This window comes from Phalacrocorax carbo, chromosome 21, assembly GCF_963921805.1.
Source record: "Phalacrocorax carbo chromosome 21, bPhaCar2.1, whole genome shotgun sequence".
NCBI classification, from domain to species: domain Eukaryota; kingdom Metazoa; phylum Chordata; class Aves; order Suliformes; family Phalacrocoracidae; genus Phalacrocorax; species Phalacrocorax carbo.
The window spans coordinates 871,954-896,806 of NC_087533.1; the positions used below are offsets into that span (position 1 = coordinate 871,954).

The following is a 24,853-nucleotide window of genomic DNA, read 5'->3' on the forward strand; positions in this document are numbered from 1 at the left end:
TGCCTGTATGATGCCACACCTGCAATCGCATCCAGCACTGATGTCACACACTCCTGTATGATGTCACACGCCCAGCAGTGATGTCACACCACCCAACTCACAGCCACAGAGCGTTACCTGCTATCTCCTGCCCACGCGCCACAACACGCACACTGGTGTGATGTCATGCTGGCCATTGCACGCCCTGCGGTGATGTCACACAACTGGTACGATGTCACGAAAGCCAGTGGCGTCACGCGGGCGCGGACGGCGTCACCCACCCTGTGACCACCCCACCTCCGCAGCGCTGTGACCTCACCGCTCCGCTGGATGACATTGAAAGGCGCCAAGGACAGGCCGGGGCCTCTGGCAGGGGCGTTTATTGGGGCGGGGAGGGGCCGGGGCGGGGGGGCCGCCGGCTGCGGGGGGGCCCCGGGGGGCGCATGCGGGGGGCGGCGGGGCGAAGCGGGGGCTCCTGGCCTCGGCGGTCGGCGGGGGCTCAGCGGTGAGGGGCGTTGGGCCAGCACCTGGTGGCCCCTGCAAGTGAGGAGAGAGCGGTCAGCCCCACCTGAGCTCTGCCTGCACCTGCACCCCACTCCTGCACCTGCACCCCACTGATGCACCTGCACCCCCCTGCTGCACCTGCACCCCACTGATGCACCCTGCCTGCACCTGCACCCCACTGCTGCACCTGCACCCCCCTGCTGCACCTGCACCCCACTGATGCACCTGCACCCCACTGCACCTGCACCCTGCCTGCACCTGCACCCCACTGCTGCACCCTGCCTGCACCTGCACCCTACTGCTGCACCTGCACCCCCCTGCTGCACCTGCACCCTGCCTGCACCTGCACCCTGCCTGCACCTGCACCCCACTGCTGCACCCTGCCTGCACCTGCACCCTACTGCTGCACCTGCACCCCCCTGCTGCACCTGCACCCTGCCTGCACCTGCACCCTGCCTGCACCTGCACCCTACTGCTGCATCCTGCCTGCAGCTGCACCCCACTCCTGCACCTGCACCCCCCTGCTGCACCTGCACCCCACTGCACCTGCACCCTGCCTGCACCCCACTCCTGCTCCTGCACCCCCCTGCTGCACCCTACCTGCACCTGCACCCCCACTCCTGCACCTGCACCCCACTCCTGCACCCTGCCTGCACTCTGCTTGCTGTAACCTGCTCCCTCCCTGCCCATGTCCTGCTCCTGCTCCTGCATGCTGCCTGCACCCTGCCCATGCCCTGCTCCTGCATCATGCACCCTCTCCGTACCCTGTCCCCTCCCTGCCGGCCCTCCTGCCTGCACCCTGCCCACATGCTGCCTGCACCCTGCCCTCTTTGCACCCTGCCCACGCCCTTCTCCTGCAGCGCGCACCCTCTCCCTGCTCGCCCCCTCCCCTGCCCTGCCTGCACCCTGCCCCTGCCCTACTTGCCGCCCACCCACACGCTGCCTGCACCCTGCCCATGCCCTGCTCCTGCAGCCTCGTCCTGCCGCCCGCCGCTGCCTGCACCTGCCCTCGCCCAGCCCCATCCCAGAGCCAGGGGGACACCCTGCCTGGAGGACCCCGTTGGGGGGGGATTAGGGGGTGAACCCCGTTCACCTGGGGCTGGCGCCCATACCCAGGGTGCAAGCCTGCTCGGCCCACCTAACGAGCTTCACGATTTGCAATGTGCAGCTGTATCCCAATTGCATCCCCACTGAACCCCCACTGCATCCCCATTGCTTCCCCACCACATCCCCGGTTCATCCCCACTGCCCCCTCACTGCCCCCCCACCGCACCCCGTGCCCTGCCCCCCCACCGCACCCCAGCTGCCTCCCCACCCCACACCCCCGCGCGCACGCACACGTTGCCGGGGCGGCAGCACGCCTTCCCCGCCGCTAACCCCAAACCAACCTCCCCGTAGCCAGGGCCGTTCCCCCCCTCACCCCGCCGGGATGGGGTACGGCACCACCCCCCCGGGGCACCGATGCCACGCGGCCTCGGCACCGTGGGCGCTTTTTTAAATTTACCTTTTCCTGCCAGGAGACTGTGACACAGGCTTTTAAAAATAGCATGTGCTGAGGCGAGGCGTTCGGGGTGGTGTTGCTAAGGGAGAAATTCGATTCAAATCTAGGGCTTCGCCTTCCCATGCTAACTACTACGGCGCGCACCCAAAATTAGGGCAGGCAGGCGGCCCCTGCGTGCTTTCGCCTCTTGGGAAGGGAAAAAAAAAAACCCCACCTTTCTCCATCCCAAATCGGAAGGACGCTGGGCGCAGCATCGTTATTAAAAATACCAACCTGGTTTGGGGGGAAATAAGGGCAATTTGGGGCGTACCTAGTCGCCGTTGCGGAGGTCGCCGCCGCGGGTGCTGTTGGCGCACTCGGCGTCCTTGGTTTTCCGATCGATCTCACCCCCTTTGATCTTCTTGCGGGTCATATGGCCGCGGAAACTAGCCTGGATCTTGGCAGCTGCCGCGTTGGCGTCGGGATCGTCCAAGGGGATGTCCAGGATGTCCTCGTCCAGCTTCGTGCAGGCTCCCTCCTGCCAGCGACAACGGGAGGGTTACGGCTGGGGGCACCCCGGAAAGGGCACCCCCCGCCAAGTTAAGCCAGTAAATAAGGTCTTAAATTAGCCCCTCTGCTAAAAACATGGGGATCCTTTGCTAAAAATTAAGGTTCTGTGCTAAAAAATTAGGGTTCTTTGCTAAAAATCAGGGATCGTCGCTAAAAATTAGGATCCTTTGCTAAAAAAATGCAGGTTCTTTGCTAAAACATAAGCGTCCTTTGCTAAAAATTAGGGTCCTTCGCTAAAAATTAAGGTCCTTTGCTAAATATTAGGGTCCTTTGCTAAAAAAAATGAGGGTCCTTTGCTAAAAACTGAGGATCCTTTGCTAAAAATTGGGTTCCTTTGCTAAAAAATTAGGGTCCTTTGCTAAAAATAAGGGGTTTTTTGCTAAAAAATGAGGGTCCTTTGCTAAAATTTAACACCCTTTGCCAAAAAACTGAGGGTTCTTTGCTGAAAACTATGGCTCTTTGCTAAAAGTCAGGGTCCCTTGCGGGTGTCTTGGGGGATTTGCAACCAAAGGCACGGCTGGGGAAGACGCTTCCCCCCTGCTCATCCCTAAATCCCCCTCCCCGCATCTCCTGGCTGCAAGAATCCGCATCCCCCCCAGCCCCACCGGGGCCGGATCCTGCTTTGCGAGGGCCGTGATACAGGGAGAGGAACACCCATGGGGGGGGGGGGATTTTGGCACCCTGGGGGGGGTCACGCTCTGTAAGCCAAGCTGGCCGTGCCTCAGTTTCCCCTTCCCTCGCCGCCTGTTGCATCCCTCCGCACCCCAGCTCAGGGCTTTGGCAGAAACACCAGGAAATTTGGGAAGGGAATGATGCCGGGCGGGGGGGGAATGTCCCCCCTCCAAGGATAGATCATCCCCCTCCCCTCCTGCCGCATCCCACCAGAGCGGTTAGACCTGGTGCCGAGGTCTAGGGGGGGAAAAAAACCCCACGGGGGAGCGAGGTGGCGTTGGGTGCCCCAGTGTCGGCAGCAGGTGCATCCTTCGCATCGCCCCGGGACTGCTTTAAAGGAGGGGGGTTTTTTGCGGGTGGGGGGGTTATTTGGGGGGTGGGCAGTGGGATGCTCTTCCCCTCAGAGCGTGCCATGGCTCCGCAAAGTTGCTCGGGTTGTTTTACCATTGCAAAAGGTGAAGGGAGCAAAAAATGAGCGGTGGCGGCTTAAGTGACGGCTCCGAGGTGGAAACGATATGTCCAGGGTGGAAATGTTATAGCCAGGGCTGGAAATCCTATAGCCAGGGGAGAAATCCTATATCTTGGGGGCAGGAAATCCTATAGCCAGGGGAGAAATCATATATTTGGGGGAGGAAATCCTATATCTAGGCAAGGAATCCCATATCCATGGGAGAAAACCTACGTACAGGTGGGGAAAACCTATATATAAGGGAGAAATCCTACATTCAAGGGAGAAAACCTAAATATGGGGGGGGCATAGCTTATATCCATGGGAGAAATCCTATATTTCGGGGAGAAATCCTATATTCAGGGGGTGGAAACATGTATCCAGGGCAGAAATCCTATATGCAGGAAGGGAAAACTACATCCAGGGGGAGAAATCCTATATATGGGGGGGGGAAATCCTATATGCAGGGAGAAATCCTATACCCGGGGGGAGAAATTCTGTATCCAGGGTGGGCTTTGCCTCTCTGGATGTGCCCAGGAGGGTAGATGGGGGCTTCTCTCCGTGCCGCCAGATGGGCAGGAGGGAAAAAAGGAGAAAAAAAGAGGGGGAAATGGGGAAAAACGGGGAAAAAAGGGGGGGAAAGGGGGAAAAAACAGAAAAAGAGGGGGAGAATGGGTAAAAAAGTGGGGGGAAAAGGGAGAAAAGGGGGGGAAAGGATGTGGTTTTCTGCCGGATCAGCTCCACAAGCTGGCTGGCGGCTGGGCGGTGAGGGGTGCTCACCCTCGGGTGAGGATGGAGAGGTGCAGCCCCCTGCTCCCCCCCCCCCAGTTTATTCCTTTATCCATAAGCAACAGCCGATCCTGCCTGGAGAGTAATTGGGGGGGGGGGGGGGGGCGAGGAAAAAAGCTGACTAAAAGCAGGAACCCCCCCATGTGGCTGCTGGATTTGGGGATGGGGGGGTGCTCCTGACCGGGATGTCGGATGCTGGGGTGGCTGCCGGGTCCTGAACTGGTGTGAAACAGGACAGGGAGGGTTTTTTTGGGGGAGGGGGCAGAATATGGGACTGGGGGTTTGCAGCAGCACTGGGCAGGGGGGACGGGCGCAGAGTTGGTTGAGCTGTTGGGTGCAGCACCCATCGCCGCATCACATCCCCCCCAACTCTGCAAACAACCCCCCCGCCCCCCAATCAGCACCCCCAAATCCCCTCCGCCGCCCCCGTACCCCGCTCCAGGAGGGAGAGGGTCAAATAATAATCATAATAATAAATTCAATGCAGAAAAGCGAGATGCTGGAGGGGGTGGGGGGGGACCTACATTGCAGCAGTCCATGGCGGAGGACGGGTGGGCGGCCAGCGATGGGCGAGGGGCTCCGGCAGGGTCTCGCTTCCCCGGCGGCTCTCCCGGCGCAGGTGGCAAGTTGAGCGGAGCCGCTTGCCTACGTAATGCGCTTTCCTCCGGGCGAGCCTATCAGCCCTACACCCCTGCCAGGCTTTTACGGTGGGGAGGAGGGGGGGGGGGGTGTGTTTCTTAAATTTTTTTTTTCCTTTTTTTTTTTTTTAACCTCCTCCAATTTTATTTCACAGCCTCCAACTCCCTCCTAACACTTAAAGGAGCCGGCAGCTCGCAGCGGAGTTTCGTGTCATAGAAAAATCACCCGCGGAGGACACAATCAAATATTTAACGGCGCTTTCGGGTCTCACCCTCAGCGTGGCGGGTTCCATCGGCCCGCGCCGAGATTTGGAGGGTTTATTTTTTTGGGGGGGGAGGTGTGAACCCCCAGCAGATGGGAGCGATGGGTTATTTTTTGGGGGGGGGGTATGCTTGGCCCATAGCGATGCTGGAGGGGGGTTTTGCCCACCTGGGTTTCTTTGCACAAGGGGGCAAAACCTTCACGACCTACTTAGGGCTTGGACCCAAAGGAGGGTGAGGATGAGGATGGGTGGGTATGGAGGGACACTGCCTTCCACTGAGTATCCGCTGAAGCCCGGGGGTGATGTGCCCAAACGTGGGCTCCATGTGGAGGGGGGCGGGCTCCGAATTTGGGGTTTGGACGTCCCTTCCCTACTTGCAGGAGTATCCAACCCCCCCAAATTTGGGGTGTTTTCCAGCCAGACCTGAAAACCCAGCCATTTTCCAGCCCTCGGTGAATTCTGCGGACCCCACTTTTGCCCTCGGACCATGCTGAGGCACCGGGGCCAGCAAGGTGAGACAGGAGAACCCCAGGAAAGATGGGGGACCCCCAGGGCAATGCGGGGGGCTGCTGTCTGCAGCCCCCCGCATCGCCCGCCTCACTCGCCTCTAATCCGGGTTTGAGAGTTGCTAAGCAACCACATAAGTCGCCCGTGGGCTCCGTGCGCCGATGCTGGCTCCGGCTGGCCCCCGAAATGCGGCATGGCCCCCCCAGCCAGGCGCCGGCACCTCCCAGCCCGTGGGTGCAGTCGGGCCTCCCCAGGCTCGCTCAAGGGGCTGCGTCCTGCCTGGGGGTCTGGTGGCACCGAACTTCCTCTTTGCCATCACCGGCATCATCATCATCATCATCATCACCGTCATCATTAGCATCCCCGTCCCATTGACATCACCATCCCCGTTCCTGGCACTGTCACCATCCCCATCCCTGTCCTCATCCCCATCACCTCCAACACTGTCCCCGTCCCCACCATCGGCCCTGTCCCATCTCCATCATCATCCCCTTCCCTGTCCCATCCTCACCATCATCCCCTCCCCGTCCCATCCTCACCATCATCCCCTTCCCTGTCCCAACCCCATCATCATCCCCATCCCTGTCCCATCCTCACCATCATCCCCTCCCCGTCCCATCCTCACCATCATCCCCTCCCCGTCCCATCCTCACCATCATCCCCTCCCCGTCCCATCCTCACCATCATCCCCATCCCTGTCCCATCCTCACCATCATCCCCTTCCCCGTCCCATCCTCACCATCATCCCCTCCCTGTCCCATCCTCACCATCATCCCCTTCCCTGTCCCAACCCCATCATCATCCCCATCCCTGTCCCATCCTCACCATCATCCCCTTCCCTGTCCCATAATTGTCATCATCCCCTTCCCTGTCCCATCCCCATCACCATTCCTGTCATGATCCCCAACCCCATCCCCATCTTCAGCCCCACCATCTCTGTCCCCATCCCCATGCTCATCCCCATCATCATCTTTGTCCCCATCCCTGTCCCCGTCACCTTCCCCATCATCATCCTCACCCCTGTCCCTGTCCCCATCCCTGTTCCCGTCACCTTCCCCATCATCATCCTCACCCCTGTCCCTGTCCCCATCCCTGTTCCCATCTCTGTTCCCATCCTGCCTCCATCTCTGTCCCTGAGGCCACTCCAGTCGGGGGGCAGGTGGTGGCATCCCCTGACACCCCCAGTTCCCCAGGGCACCCAGAACACCCTGCACCCCATCCCATCCCACCCCTTCCCTGCTACCCACCTCAACCTCTTCACCCCACGATTCACTGCCTGATGGGGGTCAAGCCCGCCCCCCCCAGCAGCACCCAAACCCCACAGCCAGGGAGGTGGGTGCCCCCCAAGCATCCCCCGATCACCCTGCCAGCCGTCAGCACCCGGCTCTCCCCACCGGAGCCACTTTTCCGCCAGCACCTCTTCCCACCGGCGCAGCGAGCGGGGCGGGGGGGCAGAAATAGCTCTGCTTCAGAAAACCGCACTCCAGCTTCCAGGCAAAGCCTCGGCCGCTCCGCCGGGATTTTTAGACGGGAAAACAATCGCTTTCCCTTTTTGTTTTAAAAAAAACCCTCCAGATCCATTGCTGCCTGCTCTGGTGAGGGAAGATGGATTGTTCTGGGGGAGCCGAGCGGAAAGGGTTTTTGGGGTGACCTGTGCGTCAAGGATCTGGGAAAACAAACCCCAAAACTAGGATGTAAAATGCTGGGAGGGTCATCCTGGAACAAATAAACCCCTAAAATTGCACAAAAACAGGGGGGTTTAGGCGCAGTTTCAATGCAAAGGTGGCTGGCACCCCCCTCACCGAAACCTGCTCCGGCCGCGGCCCCCTGGTCCTGGCAGAGCCGGCGAGCGCCGACGTCTCCCGCAGGCTGCGGCTGCGGAGGAGGGACGCGAAATGCCAGAACATTTCTAATCATTAACGGCAGGTTTTGAGCCTGTTCCAGGCTCTGCATTTTTTTTTTCCCCTCACTGGGCCCCTTCATCCAAGAAAACAACCCACCCCGGGGCGTAAAATGGAGCTTGGGGGGGAGGAAGGAATATTGGGGTGATGCTTTTCCAGGTGCTCCAGAATCTCCTAAATCTGAATCCTGATAAAATAACTGGAATTTTGGAAAGGGGAGGACGGGCACTGCAGCTGGCGAGACCTGCAGGAAACATCCCGCCGTCGTGGTTTGAGATGGTGGCCCAGAGGTGTTAAAAAAATCCTTTAAAAAACCTAAAAAAAAGGAGGAATTTGATGGCGAAAAGGTGGCGGGTGCTGGCAGCCGGTGCTGGGGGGGGGTCAAGGCGTAGCTGCTTGGCACCAGCCCCGGGCACAGGGTCCCCGCCAGCTTTTATTTCCCCATCCCTCCTTCCTGTTTTTCCCAGGGGAGCCCCCCCGCCTCCCTGTGCCACCGTGGGCGAGCGCATATGGCCAGATGCCCCCCCTCGCCCCAGGAAAAACAGGAGGTGGGGGGAGACGCACACAAAACTGGGTGAGGATGGGTTGGGGGGGTTCAGTCCCCCCCAAAAAGAGAGCAGCTGGTTTTGATGCACACCCCCCCCCTTTCATGCCGGTTAGGATTTTGCAACTGTTCCGGGTGGGAAAAAATCCTGAATTTAACGGCTTTTTTTAATGGGATGGTGGGGAGTCCCCCCACTGTGGTCCCCCAAAACGCTGGGGAGGCTGTTGTGGGGGGGCGGGGAGAGGAGCAAAGTCACATCCTTCCTTCACGCAGGAACACTATTAAATTTTCGACAACCTCCAGGGATGCAGGGGCCTAAATATAGAGCCTTAAAATATCATCTCAAGCTCAGCCCAGCTCCTAAACCCGAGTTTTTTTTTTAGGGAAGAAATCTCAGGTGAGAGTTTCTAATAACGGCGGGGACCTCGTTAATAAAAATCCTCATTAAAAAAGCGCCACGGGGGTGGGGTGGGAGATAGTTGCCCACCCCCAAGAGAAGGACAAGGAGCCCGGTGGGCAAATTGAGGGAGGGGTTTGGGAGGGGATTTATTTTGAGTCCTGGCACCTCATTTTGGGTTCAGATGTCGCCAAATGGGAGATTTGGGGCGAGCGCTCGGGCCAGGTCCCTGGGGAGGTGTCCCTTTTAAGGAGGATTATGGGGACGCGATCCCCTTCAGCCGTGGGTTTGCTCCTCTCTGCTGCATCACGGCGAGGATTTTCTGGGAGGAATCACAGTGTGTTGGTGCCCGTGGGTACTGTCAGCTCCCCCTGCCACTGTTTTTGGGCTTAAATAGCCTTGTTTTGGGTGCGTGTGCAGGGTTTTTTTACCATGTCCATAGATGCAGCGCTGCCTGCTTGCTCCCCTGCCTTGTCCTCCGTGTCCTCCTCTGGCTCCTGGAGGAAAAGCAGGAAAACCTAAAATTTAGGGGGTGGGGGACAAGGGTGCCAGGGCAGGGTGGGTGCGGGGTACCAGCCCTTTGCTCCCGGCACCCCAAATTCCCTGGGGAGGGGGCAGCCAGGGAGGGCAGCCTACCTGGAAAGGGGGCCGGGTGAGAAGCTCGTCCTCCTCCAGCCGGGCTCCCGACACCACGGATCTCTCTGGGGAAGGGGGAGGCTTGATGCCATGGGCGATGGGCACAGGTGGAAGGCCTGACGCCCCATGGATGGGCACAAGGGGTAGGGCTGACACCCCGGGTAATGGGCGCAAGAGGAAGGCCTGACGCCCCGGGTGATGGGCACAAGGGGCAGGTGTGTAGCACTGAGCAATGGGCACATGGGGCAGGCCTGACGCCCCGGGGATGGGCACAGGCAGAAGGCCTGTCACCCCGGGTGATGGGCACAAGGGGAAGGCCTGTTGCCCTGGGCCATGGACACACGTGCAGGCCTGATGCCCTGGGTGATGGGCACAAGGGGCAGGCCTGAAGCCCTGGGCCATGGGAAGGCAATGCGGCGTGGGGCAGGGGATGGAGGTGCAGGGATGGCTGCTGCCGGGCCAGGCCACTCACCCTCTCTCTGCTCCAGCAGCGTTTGGAAGTGCCGAGCAGCAAAGGCCACCAGGTCTGTGGGCTGCGCCCGCAGCACCTCCAGTACCAGCCCCTCCAGCAGGTTTTGGAAGCCGGGGGGCAGCCGCAGGGTGGTGCCAGAGGAGGGGATGGACATGGCCGCCTCTCCCGGGTCCCTGCACCGCCACGGCCGGGGTTAGTCGCGACCTGCATCCCCCGCCCTCCCGACCGGGCGGCGCCGGGACTCGAACCCGCGATCGCGGGGGCTGGCGGAGAGCGGGGACAGCCAGCCGCTAGGGGGCGCTCCCAGCCGCGCCTGCGCACGGCCGCCTCTAACTGCGCCTGCGCGGCGGCTGCCCGGGCAGGGCGGGGTGAGCGGTCGGGGAGGGCCCCGGACCCCCGGAACCCCCCGGACCCCCGGAACTCCCCGGTTCCCCGGATCCCCCCGGTCCCCTCCGGTTACCCCCGGACCCCCTCCTCTCGACCCCTCACCCCCAGCCCCATCCCCGGCCCTTTCCTCCCCTCGGGCCCGGCCAGGCCGCGCCGGCGCCTCTGGACGTGGTGAGGACGCTGTCGCTTGGCAACCGCTCCCCCCTCCCCACTGGCGTTGCGCTGGCCACGCCCACAGGGGCGGGTCTGACGGGGCGGGGCCTGGCCGGGCGGGGGCGGGGCCTGGCGGGGTTGGGGGTCCCGCTGCCCTCACGCCCCGTTGTCCCCCCCAGGATGGTGGCGTGGGTGCTACTGGCCCTGGCTCCCGTGGCAGCAGGTAACGGGCTCGGGGGGAGGGGGACACGGGGACTGTTTCCACACCACCAGCCCCACGGGCACCCTCCGCAGCCAGATCCGGAGGGCAGGACACCCACGAGCCCCCTTCGGGGCGCTTGGCACCCCCTACACCCTGCTTCGACCCCCATCTCATCCTCCTGAGCCCCACTTCGTCACCCTTTGCACACCCAGAGACCCACTTTGGGGCCCTTTGCACGCCCTAAACCCCGCTTTGGCACCCCTGGCACCCCCCAGCCCCGCTGCAATGCCTTTGGTACCCCCAGAGCCCCACTTTGATGCCTTTGGTACCCTCAGAGTCCCGCTTCAATGCCCTCAGCACCCCCTGAGCCCAGCTTTGATGCCCGTGGCACCCCCCTGAGCCTCACGTCAGCACTCTCAGTATCCCCCCGAGCCCCGCTTTGAAGGCCTTGGCACCCAGCAAGCCTTGCTTCAATGCCCTTCGCACCACTCTGAACCCTATTTCGACGCCCTTCGCACCCCCCGCAGCCTCATTTCAACGCCTTCTCACCCCCCCGACGCCCGCTTTGATGTCCTTGGCACCCCCCCCAGCCCCTCTCTGACACCCTTTGACTCCCCAGCCCCTCTTCGATGCCCTTGGCATGTTGCTGCTGCTGTGGGATGATTCTTTACGTAAGGTGGGAGTCGCATGCGGCTTCTCAGCAGTGTCTCATGGGCTCTCCTCCCTTCCCTCCTCCCAGCCGCTTTTTATAGTCTCCAGTCTCTTCCCTGGCGTCTCGTTTTTTTCTCTTTTTTTCCCCTTCGACTCATATATTTTATGTAACTTGTCCTTCCTGGAGCCTCGTTGCATGAGACGGTGGGACCAGCGATGCAGCTGATTCCGGAGAGGCCGAGGACACAATTTCTTTCCTTCGTTAAGCCCAGCCTGGGACAGGCTGCAGAGGAGACAGGGCTCTGTGAGCCCCACTTCGGTCGCTACGTTGGGGACCACTGCCCAGATCGCCTCTCCATGCCCACAAATGTTGCCCTGACCTCCTTTTAAGCGTGGTTTTATTTTCACACCCTAAAAATGGGGCTTTTGGGGGTACCTCCGCTTCCCTCCCCACTGAGGGCACCTTTGCCAGTGCCACATGCCCAGCGGCTCCCATCCCACTGCTCGCCAAACTTCTTTTGCAAGGGAAGAATACATTAGAACATATTTATTAGCAAGGCTGGACTGGTGAAGATGCTCCCATACTGTTATTAGAAGAATTTTTACCAATATTCGGATCCAAACTCTGTGTTACACAAGCTCCTGTGCTTTGGGAGGTGACTTCCCTCGTAGGGCTGGACTCTCTTGGGCACTTCAAATCCTGCTGCTTCCTCAGCTCTTTGCTTGATTCAGTTGATCAGGACTGAAGGAAGCTGTAAAATAAAGCGGCATCTCAAATAATCTGTGTTTTAAGAGGGAGTCGGAGGATTTTTCTTGTTGCTTTTTGTCTCTTGGAGATGATGTTGGCGCTGTCTCTTGATCCTAGGGGCGATGCTGGCCTTCGCGTCCTACTACGGCGACCACATGGTGTTGCAGAAGGAGCCGGCGGGGGCCGTGGTGTGGGGCTACGGGGAGCCGGGGGCCACCGTGACCGTGGCTCTCTCCGGGGACGGTGGCATCATCCTTGCGAAGAAGATGGCACAAGTTAAAGGTTGGTTCTGGACCCTCACCGGGCAACTGGGGCCGGTAGTTTTGGTGACTAAGGAACATGTCTGAACCCAAATGGCTGCCGTCCATGGCCCCATTGCCCCTGGGTTTGTCCCACCGCTGCTCTGGGGCTGCGGAGGTGATGGTGACGTCTCCAGCTGTGCACCCCCGGGGCCGTGCTTTCCCCTTCTCTGGGTGTGGGGGGCGTTCAGCTGTCCCCCTCCCCACCGACACCAGCCTTTGCTCACTTTGGCTTCCCAACAGGAAAGATCCCGTAGGCGCCGAGCGGGAGCTGAGCTGCCGCTGGGGTGGGTGGCACCGTGTGGGCTTGAGCCTAACAGTGAGGCTCCGGAGAGGAGAGGAGGGGGATTTAGCTCCTCTCCCTGTCAAAACCATCTCTGGGGAAATCTCCAGAGCGCTCCTGGTTTCTTTTTCTGACATATCCCCCCCTTGGAGGATACTGCTGGTGTTCTCTAAGCCCTGAAGGATGTCATCCCTGCAGGCAGAGCCTTCCTCGAGGAGGCTGGGAGGGCTTGGCGGCATCTCATCTCCCCTGGTGGCCTCATGCCCTGCCTAGAAAGTCCGGGGGTCTGCTCAGCACCTCTGGGGAGCAAAACTGCTGCCTAAAGGACTCCTCCACAAGCTGGAGGGCCCAGAAACATCTTGTGAGGAAGCAGCAACCCGCTGCTACCAGGAGATCTGCGGGATCCGGCCCCAGACAGGCCAGAAAAGCCACACTAAGCTCCAGCAGATCTTTATGCCTCGATTCGGCACCTCTAAAATTAGCTGGAGACATCTCGGTGTCACACACACCAAGCTGCTCCTGTAATCCTGGTTCCTCCCAGCAGCTTCTGCTCTGACACACATTTGTCTTTGAGATTCTTTTTAACCCCTAAGTTCCTGCAGGAGGAGAGACCCTCTGATGGCAGAGAGCTTCCAAGATCTATTTCTCCAGCCCGGCTGTGCGGTGGGGAAGCTTCCCCTCGTTACCTGCCCATTCCCACCAGTTGTTGGCTGCTCATCCCGCCTCTTTGCAAAGCTCCTGAGGTCTTTATAGGGGTCATGAAAGACAAACACCATCCTCTTCTTCCAGGACCTTCTGGGACGTGGACAACTGTCCTGGACCCCATGGACCAAGGCGGTCCCTATTCGCTGACGGCCGGGCAGGGCTCGGCAAACGTGACGCTGCGGGACATCTACTTCGGGGACGTGTGGCTTTGCAGTGGGCAGAGCAATATGGCAATGACAGTCTTGCAGGTACGTGCCCCATGACACGGCCTGATCCTGCGGGATCAGGCAGGGATCAGGCAGGGATCAGGCAGGGAAGCACCTCGCACGCTCCCAACCCTTCCCTAGATCACCAATGCCAGCCAGGAGCTCGCCACCGCTGCTCGCTACCCCTACGTCCGCGTCTTCGCCGCAGCGCCCGCCCGCTCTGACGTGGAGCTGGAGGACCTGGCGCAAATCGACTTGCCGTGGTCCATCCCCACAGCCGGTGAGTGCAGTGTGCCACCACAAAAAAAGCCTGGAAGTGGCTTTTTTTTGTTGTTTTTTCCCCCCTCTTTTTCCCTTCGCAGCCTTCTGTTTCTTGAACAGAAAACCTGGGCCATGGGAATTTCACCTACTTCTCGGCCGTCTGCTGGCTGCTGGGGCGCTACCTGTACGAGGCCCTGCGGTACCCTGTGGGGCTGGTGGAGGCGGCCTGGGGGGGCACCCCCATCGAGGCCTGGTCCTCCCCAAGGGCTCTGCGGGCGTGTGGGCTCCCGGAGGACGCGGGGAGGTGAGAGAAGAGGCGGTGGGAACACCTCCAGCCCCATGCCATGCCGCTCTCGGGGGGCATCCTCCATCCCTTGCCATCCCACCTCCGCTCCTGAAGCATCCCTGGAGCCCCGCTCTCCCCTCCGTGCATCACTTTGTGCCCCCTTGGGTAAAATCCCCTCCTGGGAGGCACATCTCGTCAGGTGAAGCGGGCGGTGAGGGGAAGAGGGGGACTCCAGGGCTCCACTTTTGCATAGCATTTGCTTAAACCATGCAAGGCTGGCTCCTGAAGGCCCAGCTTCAGGGTCAGCCTTGTGTTTTACACTCCCCTTACGCCCAGCTTTATCTTCCAGCATCTCCACGCACCCGCATCTCTCCGGCCCGCAAACGCCCTCCGTGCTCTGGAACGCCATGATCCACCCGCTGCTCAACATGACGCTGCGGGGTGTTGCTTGGTACCAGGGTAAGCCCCCCCCATTTTTTTCCCCCCTCCCCAGCATGGAACAGCCCCCCACTGTTCCCCCAGGCGCTCAGTGGCCCCTCGTTTTTGGGGACAGGGGAGGCCAACGCCTTCCTGCACACGGACCAGTACAACTGCACCTTCCCCGCGCTCATCGCCGACTGGCGCCGGGCGTTCCACGTCGGATCGGCTGGGCAGACGGAGCCGCTCCTCCCCTTCGGCTTCGTGCAGGTGAGGCGGGGGGACAAGGGGCAGGACCCCCACCCTCCCGTGGGGACAGCATCATGATGCTCGGGGAGGTTTTACCCATCCTTTCGCACCCTGGAGGCCGCTTCCAAGCGGGTGGGAGGGAGAGGATGCCGTGAACATGCGGACATGTCCTGCTGGGGTGCTGAATCCCAGGCAGGGACCGCAGCGGCCGCTTACCCAGCTCCACCCCTGCACCCCTCTGCCTTGCAGTTGTCCACCTATCGCCGGCAGAACCTGGACGACAGCTTCGCCCGGCTCCGCTGGCACCAAACAGCCGATCTGGGGGTTGTCCCCAACGCCAGGATGCCTGGCACCTTCATGGCTGTGGCGATGGATCTGTGCGATGAGCGCTCTCCCTACGGCAGGCGAGTCCCGGTGGGGCGAGGGTGCAGAGATAAAGCTATCGGACACCAACCCCACGCTGCCCTCCTTTTCTCGGCAGCATCCACCCCCGGGACAAGCAGAATGTCGCCCGCCGGCTGCACCTGGGCGCCAGGGCCGTGGCGTACGGGGAGAAAGACCTGGTTTTCCAGGGGCCGTACCCGACCCACGCCATCCTGGAGGTGACCAGGGGTCTGCTGAACCTCACCTATAGCCAGGAGCTCGTCTGCCGTCAGAGGGACCTGCGGGCGTTCGAGGTGAGGAGGGAGGAAGAGCTTCCCCCGGGGCTGGAAGAGGGAAGCCCACCCTGACGGAGGTTTCCTGCCTCACCCAGGTCTGCTGCTCCAGCCAGCCGTCCCCATGCAGGTGGCTGCCGGCACCCGTGGTGGCCGTGGAGTCCCAGACGGTGACGCTGTCCCTGGCCGGCTGCAGGACGCTGGTGCTGGGCTTGCGCTACGCCTGGGCCGAGTGGCCCTGCGAGTACGAGTCCTGCACCCTCTACAACACCTGGGGTCTGCCTGCACCCCCTTTCCTCATGGGTGCCCTGCCTGTAGGGGAAACCCCGGGGCTCTCTGAAACAGCCGGAGTGAGGGAGCTGCTTCTCCTCCCCGGAGAACCCCGGGGGATTTAGGGGAGGGGACGTCAGAGGGAGCTCAGACCTCTCGCCAAGCAGCTCGGGGCTGCTGGCACCGTGCCCTTCCGATTTGGGGAGGCGGCTGGCTTGATTACTCGCTTACTAATTAAACGCTTTCCAGCTTCTCTTTGGCCCGAAGTCAAGGCTGCAGCGGGAGAAAAAATAAAATTTTAAAAAGGCCAATTTAAAATGAAAATCTATGAAAAATTACATTAAGCCAAGCAGCAGGACACACTGCTGGGAGTTGAACCCCTCACCGCTGCTCCTCCCTGCCTGTGGAGCTGGTCCTGGCTCCCCCCAGGACACCCCAACCTCTCCGGGCATGGGCAGCTGGCCCCCACAGCAGGGTGCTCGCAGGATCCAAGGCCTGGCCTCCGTCTGAGGGGCGGAGAGAGGAGCTCTGCCAAAAAAACCCCAAACCCCACAACCAAATGCTAATGCTGGGGCTGGGACACGGGGCGTGTTGCTTTGCAGCAGTAGCGAGTGCCTTCCACCTTTCTGTGTTAATAACTAGTTAATAAAATGGCTCACTTTATTTTTGGGTCCTTTTTTTTCTTCAGAGGAGCAGCCTTTAGTCCTCCCTCCCTAACAGCAGGGAAATAGGCATGGAAGAAGCACCCAGCACTCAGAATAAGACATCCGAGAGAGTCTCTGCACAAAAATATTGATTGTTTAACCTTTTTTTCTGGGAAAACATTACGTAGGAAGGGGAAGCCCAACCACAGGTGAACTCAGCCCGGCTGCCGCCGTCCCATTACAGACGTCACCCCACCAGGCTGTATCAAAACCGGAGTTTAATGCGCTCGAGGAACACTGGCAACAAGGGATTAGATCGAACTGGATCCCAGCAGACCGACTGGGCAGGCACCAGCAGCAGCCGCCCCGCCTGCTGCCTGCTCCTGGGGTCAGGCAGAGCCCAGTGAGTCCCGGGAGGCTTTTCCCATGGCTTCCGCTCCAGGCTTTGCTTCTGGGCAAGGAGGGGAAAAGAGGAGGAAGTTAATTAACTGGGTGATCGCAAACTGGGATCTTGGGCTTTCTCCACCAGCGTACAACTAGCCCGAGCGCCAGTTGTGCTAGCCCTGTGGTTGCCATGCCAACAAGGATGCTAAAAACAGCTCAATCTGGGTGTTTGGTTTTTTTTTTTAAACCACAGCCCTCAGACTGTGTTCAGGGCCAGGAAAGGAGCCCAGGCATCCTGGCTCCCGCCCTGCCAGGTTGGGGATCCCCATGAGGCTGCGGAGGAGGCGCCTCCGGCTCCCCAGAACCCAAAGGGTGTAGGGGAGGGAGCAGCAGTGCCTGGGGAGGCCCCAAGAGATGCAGCTCTGCCTCGGAGACCCATCTCCATCTCCCCACGGTGCCCACCAGTGCCATGCTAACAGGAGAAGGGGGCAGGCACCACCCCCCCACCCAGGATTTAAAGCTCCCAACTCCGCTCCCAGCAGGCTGGGCTGCTCTCTCCACCAAAAATGGGGACCCTCTGTTTTGCCCAGAGCTTGGATTTAAGCAGCAAGCTCTCCGCTTTCCGTTCCTATAGCAACTCCTGCCCACGCGTGGGCTCGCAGTCGCACCAAATCCCGGCTGCCAGAACCCATCTCCGGCTGTAAACGGAGCCGTTGGCCCTCCTGGCAACCCCCCATCCCTCCCCCAAAACCTGAAGGTCTTGGCGAAGGGTTTAGGGCAACGGTGGATCCGGCCTCACCCCACAGGCTGGGATCTGGCAGTGCAGGAGGCAAGAGGGGAGCAAAGAAGTCTTCGCTACCGAAAAAAGCCTACCTGGAGCCCTGCCGTTGGCGAGGGACGTGCTGCCGTCGGCCTCGGGGGCGCAAGCATGGTGTTTGGGCTTGGTGGTCTCCAGCCCAGCCAACAGCGTCATGAAGTCGACGACAGTATCGATGTCCTCCTTGTTGGCAGTGGCTTCCCTCAAGGCGCTCACGGCGTTGAGGCGGCCGAAGGAGGTCAGCTCAGAGATGTTGGCCCGGAGGAAGAGGAGGATGATGTTGAGGTCGTTGATGGGGCAGGTGAGCATCTTGCGGCTGAGGAGATCGAAGGCGGGCAGCATCTCGTAGACGGAGAGCAGCCCCTTGTCCCACTGGCAGAGCTGCAGGGCGTTGTAGATGACTACAGGTATGAGGAGGACGTAGACACCACCGACCGAGAGGCTGATGAGCTGGAAGACGGAGAAGAAGACCAGCTTGCAGGGGATGAGCGGGGGTATGTGGGGCTCCGCCTGCAGCAGCCCTGTTTTGATGGAGCAGCTGAACTCATCCTGGAAGAAGATGTTGAGGTGGAGGAAGACCAGGTAGAGGCAGGTGGCAGCCAAGAACAGGAGCAGCAGCAGGTTCCTCAGGATGTAGATGAACACCAGGGAGTGGGCGTGCTGCTTGCAGGTGAGGTAGCGCTCCAGCAACGGGAACTCAAAATACCTCTCCCGGCGGGCCCTGGGGGTAGAGGGGACACACCGGGGACTTAGAGCCACCCCCCAAAACTGAGTCGCTTCACCAAGCCCGGCCTGAACATGGCCACAGCCACGCCACACGGAGGGGCTTCGGAGGGACGCGGTGACCGGTCGAGGCCACCCAGAACTCTCACCTCTCGTATTCCTCCCAGAATTGTTCCGGCTCAGCACTGGCCTGCTGGACCTTCCGCATGTGCTGCACCAGGCGCACAGAACGGTTGTAGGATTTGTCCAGCTCGTCGATGATGAAGAGGAGGTCGGAGTGGAGGGCGGGAGCGGCCACGTAACGCCACAGCAGGTAAGGCATGTACATGAGCACCGCCACCACCAGCAGCGAGTAGGGGAAGACCTGGGCAAAGGAGATGAGCAGGCGTCGAGCGGCGCGGAGTTGTTTCACCTCCGCCGCGCACCCGGATGGGACCTGAGGGCACCGGGATGTGAACTCAACCCGTACCTTGAGAGCCCAGAGGGACTTGGTGATGGCGTGGCCCTCGGCATCGAAGCCGTGGTGGACGAGGGAGTCCCAGCAAGCCATGTCAACGAAGGCGGACTGCTTCCCCGTGAAGTTGGTGGGAGAGAAGCAGCTGATCTGTGAGCCTAGGGTGAGGAGAAGGGTGAACCTCAGCTGCGGAGGTCTGGCGAGGTCCCACTCCGCAGCCAGGTGCCAAGGCGTTGCAGGAGAGCAATTATGTATAACGCATCACTTCGAAGCCTTTTTCGCAGCCACTTTACAGCTGTCCTTCCCCACCGCTGCGATTTCCAGCAAGGACTTTACCATCGCTTCCCAAACACAAACGCTTTGAGCCCGGCCGCGGGCGCACGGGGTGGGGAGGGAATTGGAAACTGCCCAGAAACTGGAGTCAAACCAAATCCCAGCGGGACAACGGCCCAAGGTCGGATTTAGCCTGAGGGCATGATGCACTGTCAATGCAGCCCTCTGTGCTGCCCTCAAAACGCTGGCGGGACGCGTACCCTGAGACGCCCTGCCGGCACCCTCCTCCTCCTCGGAAACAACCCTGCGGCACCCAAAGGTGCTGGGGGCGAGCGGCTGAGGCGGGGCGTTGATTCACCACCGGTCCTGAGCTTTCCCAGTGACCAATAATCCATTAAAAACAATTAATAAATATCCCTGAGAAAGAACAGTTCCTAAAACTAGATTTCCAGGCTGCTCCGCCTCAGACCACAACCGTGCTGGTGCAAACACGAGAGTTTTGCAGTGATAACCCAACCGCTGTCGGCAATTGTCCGTGACCCAAAAATCCCCGTTGCAAAGCGTCGACTCACCAGCAGAGAATTCCTGGGCAAAAGCCAGCGAGACGAGGAAGAGGGGCAGCCCCACGGTGACAAACTTCAGCAGGCGATCGCTCGGCAGCTCCAGCCGCAGGCCTTTGGCTCGGGATCCACCAGGATCCGGGAGGAGAGCATCGGAGAGCATGTACTCGGCAGCCGTGTGGGAAAGAGACATTTTTCTATCGAGGAAGAGGAGACGACAGTGACTGCTGCTGCTGTCCGGGGGCTCCGGCGTTGTCTGAGGCGTGACCAGCTCAAGGAGTGACTTTGTAGGGCTGCAGGCATCGCTCGCCAAGCGCTCCGTCCCCAACGGCTATAAATGACAGCTTAGACGGCACGTTAAATTGACTGGTAATTACAGGGGGAAGCCTTTTTGCAAATAGCACACCCTAAAATAGAAAGAGGCAGCGTTCCTCCCCAGCCGCAGCCGCTCCCCGGCTCCTCGTGGTTTTACATCCCTCTCTCATTAAGGTGTATTTCTGGCGGCACGTTTGAGGGGTGTGGGGCTCCCCAGCTATGTGTGAGGCGCGGGGAGGCAGGGGACAGGGCATCACCCTACCGAAATGCCCCAGCCAGGTACGCGGCAGCCCCGCGGGGTTACAAAGAGCCCTTTCCTGCACCCAAACCAACCAGAGGGGCTGGCAAAAGTCCTGCTGCTCAAGCCCCAAGCTTTTGGGGACAGGCCAAGACACACTGAATGCCTGTGGCTGTGATTTTGTGGCAGGACGTGGTTCCCCAAGTTTTGGATCTCCCCTCTTGCCTCCTTCTTGGGGCATGGGGGAAGGAACCTGGTGCCAAGGCAAGCTCCCGAGGGAGCAGGATCCCAACAACGGTGTCTGAATATAAGTGATAAGGGAATACGGAGTGGTGGGATAGAAGAAATTCTCCCAGCAGTGTAAACGCTCCCCCAGAAACCCACGCCAACACCTCTGGCAGTGCAGAGCAGGAGGAGTCCTGGAGCTGCTCGGCCAAGCCAAGCAGAGGAACTCCCCGCACAGTTTCTCGGCACAGTGAAAAAAAAACCCACGGCCGCTGCCAAATTGCACTTTCGATGGATTTTTCAAATGAAAGGAGTCTCTAAATTTGAACGCAGAATGCCAGGATGTGAGGGAGAGACTGCTGAACAGCTCTGGAGGGACGAGCGACAGCCCTCAGGGACTGCACCCGGGTGCGATCAAACCTGCCCAGGCACCGAGATCCGCCCGCCCCGAGCGCAGAGAGACACGCAACCCTTCACCGCCGCAGGAACTGCATCTTTTATTGCTCAGAGGCAAGTTCAAAACATGCACTGGGCAAAGCCCAGTGTCTACCCAGCCACGTTTGTCTGAACAAGAGGCTTTTCAGCGTGTCCGGCCACCTTTTCTGCACCAAATCGGGGCAAGAAGCTCACGCAGGTACCTGGTTTGAAGCCAGCAACACCGGTACCAGCGCAGGAGGTCTCTGGCGAGCGGGAGAGACCACAGACTTCATCGCAGTGCTGGCTCCAAGGCAGACACCGCTGCAGAGCGGCCGGACCCAGCGCTACCGCGCGCTGGAGATGCGGAGGTAGAGCGTACCGCTCCCGTCCTGCCTCGTTAGTCATTAGCGACATCCAGCTCCAGCTTCTTCAGGGTCTTTTGGAAGAAGAGGGGTGGCTTGCAGACGAGGTCTATCCGCTCGCCCAGGGGCAGGGAGAGCCGGCGGGCGTGGAGGTGGAGGGGCAGGTGGCGAGCCTTGCTCTGCTCCAGCTTCAGCCTCTTCAAGGTGATTTCAGGAAGCTTCTGCAGCGAGGACACAAAACTTCCCTTTCACAAACCCACCTCTTCAGCCAGGACTTGAAAACACCAGCCCCGGGGGAAGTGGGGGGACACAAAGGGGTTGCTGGGCCCTGGATCCGGCTCTGGCAGCTCCCCCCGATGCAGGACCTGCCTTACCTGGGGTGCCAGTTTGCTCCAGTGCGAGTATTTGTGATCCCCCAGGATGGGGCACCCCAACCCGTAGGCCAGGTGAACCCGGATCTGGTGCTTCACCCCTGAGGAGGGAAGGGAAAAGAGGAGAAACATGACAACCCACCGAGGGTGCCAGGCCTTGGCTCCCTCCTGCCACCCTCGGTGTCGGCTAATCCCCTGCCAAAGTCACTGGCAGCCAGAGAGTGGCCTGGCAGCAAACCATCACCCCAGGGCGGCTTGCTCCCAGAGCCTCAGCCCAAAAAGGATTTTGGTGGCATCTAACAATGAGTTCCCGCTTCTCTTGGCCGCAGAGCCACAGAGAAAGCGGACCCAGCAGCCGACACAACCCCAGGGACACCCAGCCAGGCCTTACCCGTGATGGGCTGGAGCTCCAGCAGCGAGCAGGCAGAAGAGCTAGCCAGAAGGCGGTACCGAGTCACGGCGCTTTCGGCGTTGCGGTTCTTGCGGATTTTCACCACTTTCCCATCCTCAGGAGACAGGCGATAGTTGGGGGCCAGTGTCATCTGAACGGAGAGGGTGAGCCCGCGGGAAGGCAGGAGCAGGGTGCCGGGGCAGGGAGCTCAAGGCCAGAACGGCGGCCCAGAGGACATCCCGCTCACCTTGTAGTGTGACTGGTGGCTCCGCACCTCCTTCTCCACCATGGGTATCTCCACGATGCCCTCGGTGGGGTCTGGGTCCCCCAGGCTAATGGCCCTGGGGAGGGAAAGCAAAGGTCTGCAGGGGGTCACTCTAGCAGGAAGGGAACCCTCCCCTCATCCCCGTAAAACGATGCTTGAAGGAAGACGTGCACAGCCCCACACCCTGCTGTCCCCTCACCCCTTCTTCAAACCCTACGGGCCCGTCAAAGCTGCTTCCCCACCTAGACCTTTCCTACCAGTAGATCTTCTCCACCTGACGAGTTTTGAAGAGAAGCCGGATCTTCTCGGCTGCCTCCTTGTTCCATGCCAGCACCATCACGCCCGTGGTCTCTTTGTCCAGCCGGTGGCAGAGGTGGAGGGGTTCGGCTTTCATGTTCTTCAACATCTTGGCCAAAATCGGCAGCACGTCAGCAATGCAATTCTTGATCCCAGGGCCACCTGCGTAACCCACAGGCAAAGCCATCAGCAGAGACGTTCACCTCCCCGTGTACCTTCCATCACCCACAAAACGTGAGGTGAAGGCTGTGATCTAAAGGTGGCAAACTCCCCGCGCCCCACCCTGGGAAGGGAAACCTCAGCACAGGGAGGACGGAAGCAGAGGATCCCCCATTGGCACCACGGAGCCGCAGAATCACAGAATGTTCTGAGTGGGAAAGGACCTAGAAAGATCACTGAGCCCAGCTCCTGTCCCTGCACAGGACAGCCCCAAATTCACACTGTGTCTCTGGGGGCCTTGTCCAAGTGCTTCTGGAATATCACCAGCCTTGGTGCCGTGATGCCTCCCTGGGGAGCCTGTTCCAGGGCTCCACCACCTTCTGGGGGAAGAACCTTCTCCTAATACACAGCCTACCCCTCCCCAGCACATCTTCCTGCTGTTCCCTTGGGCCCTGTTGTTGGTCACCAGAGAGAAGAGATCAGCACCTGCCCCTCCTCCTCCTCCCCTCGGGAGGAAGCTGCAGAGCATCATGAGGGCCGCCCTCAGCCTCTGCTGCTCCAGGCTGAACAAACCAAGGGACTTCAGCTGCTCCTCGTACGGTTTCCCCTCTAAACCCTTCCCCAGCTCCGTGGCCTCTTCGGGACACTCTCGGTAGCTTTATACCCTCGATGTCCTGCGGCGCCCAACCCTGCCCGCAGCACTCGGGGTGAGGCCGCCCCAGCGCAGAGCAGAGCGGGACAATCCCCCCCTCGCCCGGCTGCGATGCAGGGCTCGGTGCCCCCCAGGGCACAGGAGGCCCTCTGGGCCGCCAGGGCACGCTGGGGGCTCGTGTTCAGCCTGCCGTCGGCCAGAGCCCCCCGGTCCCTCTGCAGAGCTGCTCCCCAGCCCCTCGTTCCCCAGTCTGTCTGTACAGCCAGGGCTGCCACGCCCCAGGGGCAAAACCCAGCCCTTGCCCTTGTTAAACTCCGTATGGTTGGTGATTGCCCAGCTCTCCAGTTTGTCTAGGTCTCTCTGCAGGGCCTCACTGCCCTCAAGACTGTCAGCATCTCCTCCCAGCTTTGTGTCATCAACAAACTTAATTAGCATTCCTTCTGGTCCTGCGTCCAAGTCATTTATGACAACACTAAAGAGCACCAGCCCCAAGATATCCGGATCCCTGCGGAACCCCTCTAGTGACTGTCACCAGCCCAGTGTAACCCCATTTACTATGGCCCTTTGAGCCCGACCTGTCAGCCCATTGCTCACCCGCTGCATTACGTATTTACCCAGCTGTGCGCTGGACATTGTGTCCAGGAGGAGACTGTGACAGACAGGATTGGAAGCTTTACTGAAATCCAAAAAGATCTCATCCACTGGCTTCCCTTGGCCAACCAGGTGGGTGACTTTGTCATAGAAGGAACTTAAGTCTGTTAAAAAGGACTTTCCCCTCGTGTACCCGTGCTGGCTGGGACCAATGACTGCGTTGTCTTTTGGGTGTTTTTCAGTAACTCCCAGAATAACCTTCTCCATAGTATCACCAGGCACAGAAGCGAGACTGAGGGCGAGCCATCGCCGTTCCCCTGCTCTACGGCACCAGCACGGCCAGCTTTTCCTCACCGTGCACGGGGAGGCCGTAGGGTTTGTTGATCGCCACGATCTCCTCGTTCTGGTACAGGGTTCCCTGCTTGAGCACTTTGGCCAGGACGTTGGGGTGCACCTGCTGCAGCTGCTGGCTCAGCACAGCGAGCTCCCGAATCCGTTTCTGCGCCGGGTCTTTGGGGATCTGCGGGGAGGATAAACGGCTCTTGGCTCCTGCGTGACCTCCCACCCGCGCCTCGCTTCACAGCGGCGTTTCCCCGCAATCCCACCCCGCCGCCTGGAATCTCCCTTGGCCACACACAGGGGTGACCACCCGCAACCCCCCGCTCCGGACCATCCCCCCTGCCCGGGCGAGGCGGGGAGGGAAAAACCCTCGGCAGGGCGGTACCGCCAGCCCGTCCCCACCCGCGGCCGCCCATCGCGGGGGGCGGGAGGGCCACGGCCGGGCAGGGCGAGGGAGCCGCCCCCGCTCCACGCGTGGGCCCCAGCGGCGCGGTGCACGCCGGGAGGTGTAGTCCCGCCCGCTCAGCGCTCTGCCCGGCCTAACCGCCCCACCGCTCACCTCTCGCTTCTCCTCCTCGCTCCTCCGCAGCCGCTCCGCCAGCTGCTCGGCCCGCAGCGCCCCCGCCGCCCGCCCGCTGCCACAGACGGTGCGCACCGCCCGGCCCAGGCCCTCGGCGGGCCTCCGCCACCGCCGCAGCAACCCGCCGCCGCTCGCCGCCGCCATCTTCCTCCCTCCACCCCTTCGTTCTCCCTCCGGCCAATGGCGGCGGCGCGGAGGCGGTACTTCAACTCGCCCCCCCAAT

The 24,853-nt window shown here is 60.7% G+C and overlaps 4 protein-coding genes across 10 annotated transcripts; 1 reads left to right on the top strand and 3 right to left on the bottom strand.

The window, feature by feature from the left end:
• Nucleotides 1-343: 343 nt before the first annotated feature.
• Nucleotides 344-10,383, bottom strand: LOC104040311 (neurogranin). 4 transcript variants are annotated; one of them, XM_064470804.1, is made up of 6 exons: nt 10,318-10,383; nt 9,801-9,971; nt 9,329-9,393; nt 9,124-9,189; nt 2,295-2,501; nt 344-516 (listed from the first exon to the last, which is right to left on the bottom strand). In XM_064470804.1, exons 2-5 carry the CDS (start codon nt 9,952-9,954, stop codon nt 2,295-2,297), a joined length of 492 nt encoding a protein of 163 aa, XP_064326874.1. In that variant the 5' UTR covers nt 9,955-9,971; nt 10,318-10,383; the 3' UTR covers nt 344-516. The 4 variants fall into 4 exon arrangements, with proteins under 4 accessions (XP_064326874.1, XP_064326873.1, XP_064326876.1 ...); XM_064470803.1 differs by lacking the exon at nt 10,318-10,383 and having other exon boundaries at nt 9,801-10,020; XM_064470805.1 differs by lacking the exons at nt 344-516; nt 10,318-10,383 and adding an exon at nt 1,970-2,063 and having other exon boundaries at nt 9,801-10,028.
• Nucleotides 10,135-16,624, top strand: SIAE (sialic acid acetylesterase). Of its 4 annotated transcripts, none has more exons than XM_064470789.1 (10): nt 10,135-10,358; nt 12,059-12,223; nt 13,313-13,476; nt 13,576-13,714; nt 13,816-13,999; nt 14,331-14,440; nt 14,535-14,668; nt 14,897-15,051; nt 15,129-15,324; nt 15,402-16,236. In XM_064470789.1, the coding sequence occupies exons 2-10, from the start codon at nt 12,064-12,066 to the stop codon at nt 15,696-15,698; spliced, it is 1,539 nt and encodes a 512-aa protein (XP_064326859.1). In that variant the 5' UTR covers nt 10,135-10,358; nt 12,059-12,063; the 3' UTR covers nt 15,699-16,236. The 4 variants fall into 4 exon arrangements, with proteins under 4 accessions (XP_064326859.1, XP_064326861.1, XP_064326858.1 ...); XM_064470791.1 differs by lacking the exons at nt 10,135-10,358; nt 15,402-16,236 and adding exons at nt 10,436-10,563; nt 16,406-16,624; XM_064470788.1 differs by lacking the exon at nt 10,135-10,358 and adding an exon at nt 10,436-10,563.
• On the bottom strand, nt 16,562-20,536 carry PANX3 (pannexin 3). The gene is made up of 5 exons (XM_064470795.1): nt 19,441-20,536; nt 18,611-18,753; nt 18,291-18,505; nt 17,475-18,139; nt 16,562-16,668 (listed from the first exon to the last, which is right to left on the bottom strand). Exons 1-5 carry the CDS (start codon nt 19,619-19,621, stop codon nt 16,607-16,609), a joined length of 1,266 nt encoding a protein of 421 aa, XP_064326865.1. The 5' UTR covers nt 19,622-20,536; the 3' UTR covers nt 16,562-16,606.
• Nucleotides 20,537-20,685: 149 nt separating this feature from the next.
• On the bottom strand, nt 20,686-24,802 carry RPUSD4 (RNA pseudouridine synthase D4). The gene is made up of 7 exons (XM_064470796.1): nt 24,610-24,802; nt 24,066-24,231; nt 22,270-22,471; nt 21,995-22,088; nt 21,748-21,898; nt 21,360-21,457; nt 20,686-21,206 (listed from the first exon to the last, which is right to left on the bottom strand). Exons 1-7 carry the CDS (start codon nt 24,772-24,774, stop codon nt 21,021-21,023), a joined length of 1,062 nt encoding a protein of 353 aa, XP_064326866.1. The 5' UTR covers nt 24,775-24,802; the 3' UTR covers nt 20,686-21,020.
• Between the last annotated feature and the right edge of the window lie 51 nt (nt 24,803-24,853).

Coding starts and splice junctions, on each gene's coding strand:
- SIAE (XM_064470788.1), top strand. CDS start 10,521: ATGGTGGCGTGGGTGCTACTGGCCCTGGCTCCCGTGGCAGCAG. Junction 14,669..14,896: donor TCCCCTTCGGCTTCGTGCAG/GTGAGGCGGGGG, acceptor TCTGCCTTGCAG/TTGTCCACCTATCGCCGGCA. Junction 15,052..15,128: donor GAGCGCTCTCCCTACGGCAG/GCGAGTCCCGGT, acceptor TTTTCTCGGCAG/CATCCACCCCCGGGACAAGC.
- PANX3 (XM_064470795.1), bottom strand. CDS start 19,621: ATGTCTCTTTCCCACACGGCTGCCGAGTACATGCTCTCCGATGCTCTC. Junction 18,506..18,610: donor AGTCCCTCTGGGCTCTCAAG/GTACGGGTTGAG, acceptor TCCTTTGCCCAG/GTCTTCCCCTACTCGCTGCT. Junction 18,140..18,290: donor TTCTGGGAGGAATACGAGAG/GTGAGAGTTCTG, acceptor CTCTACCCCCAG/GGCCCGCCGGGAGAGGTATT.
- RPUSD4 (XM_064470796.1), bottom strand. CDS start 24,774: ATGGCGGCGGCGAGCGGCGGCGGGTTGCTGCGGCGGTGGCGGAGGCCC. Junction 22,472..24,065: donor CTACGGCCTCCCCGTGCACG/GTGAGGAAAAGC, acceptor TGGGTTACGCAG/GTGGCCCTGGGATCAAGAAT. Junction 21,207..21,359: donor GGAGCAAACTGGCACCCCAG/GTAAGGCAGGTC, acceptor TCCTCGCTGCAG/AAGCTTCCTGAAATCACCTT.
- LOC104040311 (XM_064470804.1), bottom strand. CDS start 9,954: ATGTCCATCCCCTCCTCTGGCACCACCCTGCGGCTGCCCCCCGGCTTC. Junction 9,394..9,800: donor GCTGCTGGAGCAGAGAGAGG/GTGAGTGGCCTG, acceptor CCCCTTCCCCAG/AGAGATCCGTGGTGTCGGGA. Junction 2,502..9,123: donor GCGCTGCATCTATGGACATG/GTAAAAAAACCC, acceptor TGTCGCTGGCAG/GAGGGAGCCTGCACGAAGCT.